The sequence below is a fragment of the Rhopalosiphum maidis genome, chromosome 3, assembly GCF_003676215.2.
Source record: "Rhopalosiphum maidis isolate BTI-1 chromosome 3, ASM367621v3, whole genome shotgun sequence".
Taxonomy (NCBI): domain Eukaryota; kingdom Metazoa; phylum Arthropoda; class Insecta; order Hemiptera; family Aphididae; genus Rhopalosiphum; species Rhopalosiphum maidis.
The window spans coordinates 7,361,317-7,370,911 of record NC_040879.1 but is presented as its reverse complement, the minus strand read 5'-3'; the positions used below and the strand labels follow the sequence as shown (position 1 = coordinate 7,370,911).

At 28.7% G+C, this 9,595-nt stretch overlaps 1 protein-coding gene across 1 annotated transcript; it reads left to right on the top strand.

Moving 5' to 3' along the window:
- The first annotated feature begins 4,745 nt into the window (after positions 1–4,745).
- LOC113558212 lies at positions 4,746–9,121 on the top strand. The gene is given in 8 exon segments (XM_026963708.1): positions 4,746–4,878; positions 5,424–5,587; positions 5,642–6,000; positions 6,066–6,122; positions 6,794–6,975; positions 6,978–7,091; positions 7,783–8,067; positions 9,051–9,121. Coding segments are annotated over 8 exon segments (1,365 nt in total).
- The last annotated feature ends 474 nt before the right edge of the window (positions 9,122–9,595 follow it).

Below are 9,595 nucleotides of genomic sequence, written 5' to 3'. Positions count from 1 at the left end.
ATGCATTATTCAATTAGGTGGTGGATATCTGTATGTATTTAGTATATTTCCTATTGAAGGGTCTCACACTAGGTATAAAGGGACAAACATAGATAACTGAGTGAGTTTCTACACTATATTTTAGATATAATATATATTAAACTTTACAAATTTGAAATATTTCCAGATTAATTAGTATTATTACAAAAAATTATTGGTGATCTATACATTTTATATATAATATTATATTCCATAAAAAAAATAATTAAACATATTATAATATTACCCTATGAGGCATATGCGACATATATGTATTCATATGCATCTATACGCACTACACATAGAAGATTTAATTATTCATTTATTTTTAGACTTATTATGATTTGTTTTTGGTGATATATTTACCAACCAACATAGTTTACTATGATCGATTTTCTGATATTTTAAAGAGTATAAAAGTTATAAAAAATAATTATGAAGAGCTGGAAAATAATTTCTAATTAAAGGTGATCCATTTTAAACGTCTACACTCACTATTTTGAAAAGCCTTAAGTTTTTTAAATTATTATTATTATATCTTATAATTTGAAATAATAATAAATTAATTAATTGAATTATATGGTAGAAAATGCGTTTAAAGGAACAATGTGTGAGAGTTATATGGAATGACTGGAACACATACCATACGGTCAATAAAATAAATATCAAATTTAATACTAATCGTTTATAATATGCAGTCATATAGATACTGCAAAAGTAATTATTTCGTTTTATAGGTAAGTGTCTAATCTGAACTTTATAATCATTATATATAGTACGAACTGTATATCATTAACGCCACTTGTATATTATGGCGTTCATGCGGTTTATAACTTTAGGTCCGCCAAACCACTTGAGTTCGGCAACACAAGGGCGTAGCGTAAATTCATCGTCAAAGACAGGTCTGAGAGGATATAATCACTTAAATTAGTAATAAACTCATCAAAGTAAAACTTGTTTGGTGTATTTTAGTTTTATTCATCATATTTAACAGAGTTACCATAAAATATGACGGTATTATCTGAACTCTTTAAAATAGATATCGCACGGAAACGACACACAAACGAATAAAAAAAATGTTTCATTACATTTCTTGTTTTTCGCAATATAAAATAACAGCACATAATATAACATATTGTTATGTCACTTTCACGATTACTGTGTGAGCCCGAGATGGGTCAAAATCGAAAACTAATAAACATTAAGTACAAAGACTATCGTAAAATATATTATAGGAATTAAACATTCAATATATACGTGCGTTGTGTGTAAAAAAATCAAGTTCAATAAACACTGATATATTTTTTTCAATCATTAAAAAATACAAATTGTACGTACATTTATTGAACATTATTATAAGATAATATTGTAGCCTAAAATATTTGAAGTTTGGGAATTCTGTTGGTATCTGTTTAGTTATAAAATAAATTAAAAATAAGCATTGTATTATAATCTTGTCGATTGTAATTATATCTAATTGATATTGTTGTTTTTACAAATTTTATTGAACCTATTGATGTACCTAATGTTTTAAATATTTTATTTTTATATTACATTATAGTATTTTCGTGAACAACTTAGTTTAATATTTAATTAGTATGAGAAGGTAATTTTTATTTTTATTTAAAAAATTATTCAATAGAAACTTCAAAAATCTTTTAATTAAGTGTGATTAATTTTTATACTTTAAATTATATACAATATAAATAAAAAAATGATTTTGACCGAAAACTGTGTCTTTGGTGACCAAGATTACCGAACAATTAATTTTAATATAAAAATTTAAATTTAAACAATTGTCCATGTTTTATTTTTTTTTTTTATTACTACGCTTTATTTTGAAAAGTATCTACTGGGAATATTTTTTTAAGACCCAAACTAGATCCAGTTTTTACTGAAAATTACCATAAAGTAACAATTTAATCATTGTTTCTTCTTAAAAAAAGTGTCTTTAGTCATAAAAAAACATACATTGTTGTACAAATAAAACATTTTATTTCCACTCAGAATCTAAAATAAGAATTAAATATGATTAAATCATAAACAAAATATCAATTTGTATCAATTATTACTTAAAAAATAACAATAAAACAATAATTTAACAATTCACAGTAAGATAATAAAAATATCTTTGATTTATTAGAACATTGAAGTAACAACCACTTTTTACGAACATTATTTAAATTTTTTTCATATGATTTTTTAAGATAGAAATCAATAATCCCTTACTTAACGATTTTCAATAAATCAACTTTGGCCACTAAATATTATAATATTATACCACATCTACACATTCTAACCATATATATTGTGATTTAAATTACTAACGTTGCAAATTATTCAATATTTTCTCTAATTTTTTTTTTTCTAGACAATTTAAGTTTTTATTTATATAAATTTAATATATTTTATTTATTTATATCATCGTAAAATTCTATTACACTTATTAATATAATATGTCTCATCATTTTTTTTTTGCTTATAGGAGTAATTTTTATTGAGATTACGTCATATAAATAAACAGTATTAATAATTAAAATGCTGCTCTAAAAATTTCAAACACAAATATTATTAATTATACTTCAGAAATATTAAACATTATATAATAATTAATAATACTAGCTGTATAAGCCGACTTTTCTTAAAAAAATATAAACAAATATAAAATATTGTGCTATATAGATGTATTAGCGTCGGCGTCTCTCGTTTTGTGAACTAATTTGACTGAGATGAGTGAAAATATCATGAGCTGCGATGGATAAAAAAAATCACTCGGCCTTTTTTTAACGTGGTTAAAACTACTCTCTAAACATTTCTGATAGTCTCTAAAAACAATTTGAAATTTTTAATAAAATCATTCGAGTATTTTTTAATTAGATAAATAAGCTACAAACATACATTCGTTTTTAAATATAAAATAATAGATAATACAAAAATATCTTTTATACGTGTCACCAATGGCAAAGCCTATATAAAACCATATTTGATTTATGTGAGTGGAAACGAAAGTATGTGCGAGCATATGGCAACCTATAGGAGTTGATAAACTAAGCTATAAACTCTACCAGAGTTTCGGGGAATATATGTGTAAAATGTTGTGCCAATTTTACCAGTAGTTTCCAAGTCAATATAGTAAAAACAAATGTACATACATTTTTCATTTTATAAATTTTAGATCCTGTATGAAATGAGATACTATTAATCTTACTAAGAGTGTATTTTTTCATAAAAAAATAATGCTACAAATTATTACTTTTTTAAGTTGTTTACGATTTCCTAGGTAATAATTAAGTTTGCAATAGATAGGTGAGAAAATTATACTCAACATTGTCCTATTAATAGACCCTATATTTATTATGTTCAAATTCTGATTTTGGAGGTAGTTAGAGTTCGTAAAATTATATACTTCTTAGTAAAAATAGCAATATTGTTGTATAATTTATAGTGATAACTGATAAGACATTCGAAAATAGAGCTGTAATAGTTTAACGAGATGCTTTTGTAATTAAAATATTATATTTTAATAACTAAATAACTATATATTGTATGTGATAGCAAAAGTAAATGATAAAAATATAGTTCACAAGAAGTGTTTTTGCTATAGGTACGACAATATAGGTATGTACCAGGTTTTTAAAAATGAAAATGTAATTGGTGCTCTGAGTGTCACGTACTTTAACGCAGTCTCTCTTCCGAACAAAACATCTCTGTGATATATCGTACGTGGACTACCGGTGATATTACGAATGTAGTGTTTGGTCTACCTTTAAATTAACGGTCTACTAAAATGACAAATATGCATTCATAACTCATATATGAAAAATTATAGTTACTTCCTAATCGTAAAATTACCATACATTATTTATGGATTGTACTTCAAAACGTGATGTTTCCATTTTACGCTTTTTTCGTAAATCGTAATACATAAAAGTAGTACAAAATACAAAAAATTTTAATCATTGTAAATTGTAATAGAATTGTAAATAATTAAATATTTTTAAATTTAAATAAAAATAATTATTTAATTTGTATCATTTTTTACCAAAGAGACCATAATAATATTTATAATACGAAGCAACAATTTTTCAAATTGTATTATATTTTATACACCTACTCAGTTATTTTAAGATTCAGTGTTTTCGATAAAAATTAATTTAACTCACTATACTATAGTAAAATAAATCATTTTGATACTAATTTAAGTATAACTATAGGCTTGTCATTGCTCAAAACAATTTTTCGTATTATGTAATAATTAATTATTGAATTCGATTTTAACACATACGTTACAGTGACTTACTGTTTTTACTATTTTTCAATATTACGAGGTACACGCTCGACACCTAGTGTAAAACAGAGCAGTTACCTACTCCTCCCCCCTGTATTCAATGTTGTATTTATTACAGTATTTATACATTTATTAAGTCTTTTAACTGTAATATTATATACATAATATAATAGTCACGAAATAAGAATTTTAATTTTCTTTTATTTACGCGGGTCGGTAATTATATTATAGCTTATTATCACGATAGCTACTATACTATATTATTTGGCTTTAAAAAATATATTTTTGCATTTAGCAACATAATATTTTAATAAAAACATTAAATTACTTTTCTTTGTATTTAACCTTTGTATTGTAAATGGGTTGTTTTTTATTGAATTTTGGATTATTTATGTAAAATTATTCCCACTGGATCAATTGTGGGTTTGAAAGTTACAATATGACTTTCATCAGTGAAAGCAATGATAAAATATCAACAAAAAGGCCCAATCCCACAGATGATGAAGACGTCACATTTTTTTTCTTTTACGATATAGTTAAACAATTAATTTTAAAACGAAATGATATCGGAGGTAAATTACATTTTAATATTTTAATAATTTTATAATGAATATTATTTTTTCTCGTAAACTTATAATAATATGAGTTTTGATATATGAGTTACATATATCCTATATTAGTAGTTTATCTTTAGAATATTTGTTTACGTAATGTTATGTATTAATGTTATATTTTTATGAAATTAAAATGTATTGATAAACTTAGCATCTCAAAATAAATACACAAATATTAATTTATGAGTATGACTTAAATCAAATTTTTTTAATAAGTACATATCAAGCAATTTTTATGATGTCAGGTACATTATTAATTATCTTTGATTATTTGTTATTTTAAAAAACTTACACTAATAACTTCTTCGAATACGGTTGATTTAATAATATTAAATTTGAAATAATCGCGAGTAATATATAATTAATAAACCTGATTGTCTACATTTTAATTTAGTTGATTTGTATATTTGTATGGTTTCAATAAAACGTTAAAATGTAATTTCAACATAACTCGTATTCGTTATAGATTATAATATTCATTAATACCTATAATAATATTATAGATGCTAGTGTATTATCAAACTGGTTGAAAGTGTTGAAACAGAATACAAATAAAACTGTTCGAGATGAATACATAAAACTTATGATGTTGGCATTACAATATCCGGATCCAATCTGTCCGTTTAAAGACCCTCCTCCTGCGACAATAGATCCTTTAGAAAATAGAGTAAAATGAATCGAACGTCATATACTTAATATTAAAAGAATGAAATGTTCACAGGTGATCGAAATGGCTAGGAAATTCATAAAGAAAGAAGGAACTGCAACGTGCATCGAGGATAATGAATACGATTTCGAGGAGACTTATCCGACAATTATCACAGCAATATCCAACAACAAATGCCAATATGCTGCGTATCAAAATACACCGAATACGGGTGTTCAATGTTATTATGCCTTTTCAGACGAACCAATGTATAATTGGTCATTATCATCGAAAATAGAAGTCCCTAATAGTGGTCCACATGCCACGTATATTGAATGGGAAAGAGCACTAGCGGGTATTAAATTAAAATTGGTCACGTCGATCACAGACATTTTAAAAATGCCGAACGTCCGAGAAAATGTCACCGTTAAAGAGTAAGACATATCCTAAAGAATAAGAAGATGATTTTTAATATGCGTCTTTGATATATTATCGACAGTGACGTAAGCGAAGTCAAAATATCAGTTTCTGGCAAAAACAGGATTTTAAGGAAAAAGTAATTTGTCTATGTCGTTTATAAATGCCCTGAATTGTATATTAATGTGTAATACGTGTACATCCTAATCGATAAATGTATATATTTATAGTATTGCGATAATATTGGTGTGGTCTTTTATAAAAATAATAATTTTTCACAAAATATCTAGCATTTTGTATTATAAAGTATTTATAGTACGGAAAATTGTTACCTACAAAAAAATCTAAAATGATTTGTACATAATACTCTTGTTTTAGTTTTCAAACTAGTAATGACCGATTAAAATTAATACGATTTAAATTATTTTTAAAAATTATTTATATTAAGAAAAATGTTCGTTCGAATCATTTGAATCATTTATATTGTATTAAATATTTTAGATTCTGAGCAAAACGATCTATTTTTCAATGAAGTGTGTTTATCATTACCTTTTGAGAAAGTAAAAATGTTTTGATTTTCAAAGGTAGGCGTGATTTATGGTAAAAAATTGTAATTATTTGGTACTTTAGGGTGTCAAAAGTAAAAACTCTTAGCACTAGATTGTATAATCGCAAAAAATTTAAAGAAAACGAGAATGTTGAAATGTTTTCCAATTTTTAACAAAATTGTCTTTATGATCAATATGATCATCAGAGTATCAAGTTTTAAATCATCCTAGCACTAAATAAATTTATTATTATTATTAATAGATCAAATACATTGAAAGAAAGCGAGGACATTTTAGATGTAAGCATTGTAATGAACATAGAACAACAAAACCGAAATGTGTCCGAAGTATTCGTGTGGAATGATGCTAATCTATTAACTGGAGAGATGAGACTTGGCGCAGAAAAGTGTTCTGATCGAAAAGTTTATGCCCAAGTAAAGACACAAGCGATGCCTATGATAAGCTTTATCCAGGCGATTTCACGATAGACGTAGTGCAGTCTGTTATCAACGATATAATTCCAATGGAGACAAACGTTGTTACCGAAGCGGACGACAAAAGTACAGTATTATATAATTAGGCGAATAAGACCAAAAGCACAGACTAAAAAACTATATACAAAAAATAATTTATAAATAATTATGTTCGTATACTGTGTGAGAACGTCAAACATACATTTGCATTCACTGCCGTCTTATAAACGTTCGACATAACCAAATCGATTTCAGAAAAACCGATTTTTGTTGTTAGCTATAACACTAAAGCAAATTGAATTATTAAATTCACGAAATAAACCCGATTAAACACTACAATTTTAAAATGATCATAGCTCACTTTTAAACTTAAATATAATAAAACCCAACGAGATTCCCTAGATGATATATTATTGCTTTTAAGTTTGATAACAGTTATACCAAATCACCCTAAATTAAATTTAACAATATAAAATTGATTCTGCGTTAACAATCAAAAAATACCTAAAGGTAAAAAAAAAAAAGTGAAAACATGTATAACTATGGATCTTACGAGAAACGTTTAAGATTGAGAATAAATTTAAGCTAATAAAATATATTTGTAATAATTTAATATAAAAATAGTTCGAACATTTAATATATCAATAAAATATTGATTAGATATCGATAAGATGTTGTGCATTCAAGTTGAAAAGCTAAATTGCATACGTTTATCGAAAAATAAATTTCCTAATCATAACAACTCGACGTATCCCACAATAATATGACATGTTTTCAGAAGAAGAACGACAATCTCGACCACAACAACAATCATCACATCTACGACCGTCGGCACAGGACGGCGGTGCGATGAAAGATCAACGCGCGTGCTCTGTGCCGAAATCGTGTACGATCCGACAGAGCGCCGGCCACGGGAACGTGAAACCGTACGAAGAACGGCTGTCCGCAGATTTCCTCGCCGGAAACCGCGACCGCCGTCAAGAGAGTCGCGACGCGGACGCCTATCCGCCGGCGAGTCGTCCGACCCCGACCGACGACTGCCGAGTCGCGGTGGCGACGAAGAGTTCGCGGTCGGCGGCGTTCGCCGTTCAAGAGGTCAGAACTGCGGAACGTTTCCAAATCCGCCGCCGGCGAGTTTTTCGAAGATCGACCCGACAAAGCGCCGCAGCTGTACTACGAGAGGTCCGCGAAGAGTCGCGCCGGCGGCAAGTCGGACGACCGATCGCCGTCGGACGCGTAGACGCGTGTGTACGATGTCCGTCGTACATCTGTCGGTGTTTATATTTTCGTCGGAATAAAACGTGCAAACGGATCGTCGTTGTCGTCGTCGTCGTCGTCGACCGATTAATATTTTTTAAACCGAAATCCACTGCGTACACGCACATAATCTGGTTTGCGCATCCGCAGCGGTCGTTCCGAAATATAGCAATCCCTCCCCCTACCCGCCCGTGTTGATGGCCAATTTTTCTACCCGAACAACGTATTCACAAGTCGACACGCGTAGTTGCGGGCGAACATACTTATTAAGCATATTATTTCTTTGACCCGTTTCACTCGAAAAGGTGGCGAATAATAAATATTTTCCAAATACCGAATATTCGTATTCTGTTAGTATCTGTTCTCACCGGCCACTACACATCGCGATACTAAACCGCGATTGAGCACGATATTGAGTGTACACCGGTCTTATACATAAATAATCGACTTCAAAATGCATATGAAAAGTCTGACGGCCCGTAGGCCGTAATAAAAGTGGCCTAAAAGTTACGAGCAGCAACGGTATAGAAAACATTTAACCGGTAGATATTTGTAAGTGATCCAACAGATGTCTGATAAATCGATTAAAACATATATATAAAAAAAAAAAAATTCACCGAAAACGGATGAGTAGGTAGACGTTTTAAAATGTGTCTATCGGTGAAACGATATTAAACAAATTTTGAAATTTTTCCAAAATTGGAATGATTGCTGCCAATGTAACTATGCCAGTTTCACAACGGTTAAATACTATAATACTTTAAAACTATAATAATATGTTATTAATAGATCCTAATGGAGGATCAACATGGTTTTCGTCCAGAAACCTTTACTGTCCTTTGTCATCTCCTTGTCCTTAAGGAGTCTGGAGTAGAACCGCGCTTCTATCTTGTTTATCAACAGTATTTTTATCGTTTCTTATGTAACTTTTGCATTATTTGCATTGTTGCGATTATATTAAACTTTATGCATATGTACATGCTCCATTAATGACTGTCATAATTTTGTCAGCTGATTTTTTTTCTTATTAGTTTAGTGAATTATGTTTATCACTTAATCATTCTAAGCACAAGAGGCTATGCAATTGGGTAGGATTCGATCTCCAGCCCCCGTTAGTTGTATTTATTATTTCCATGTCGAGGCTGATAATAATACAACTCAAGTTTTTAATTGTTTCATGGATCTGCAGCGTTGAACATTGTCTCCCAACGAGTCTCTAAGACGGCTAACGGGAAATGTCAAATCGCCAATGTGGAATGTGGAACCTACTTCTAGTTTTAAAATGTACCATGATTATATCGATTTAAGTTATGCAATATTTATTTTTATATTGT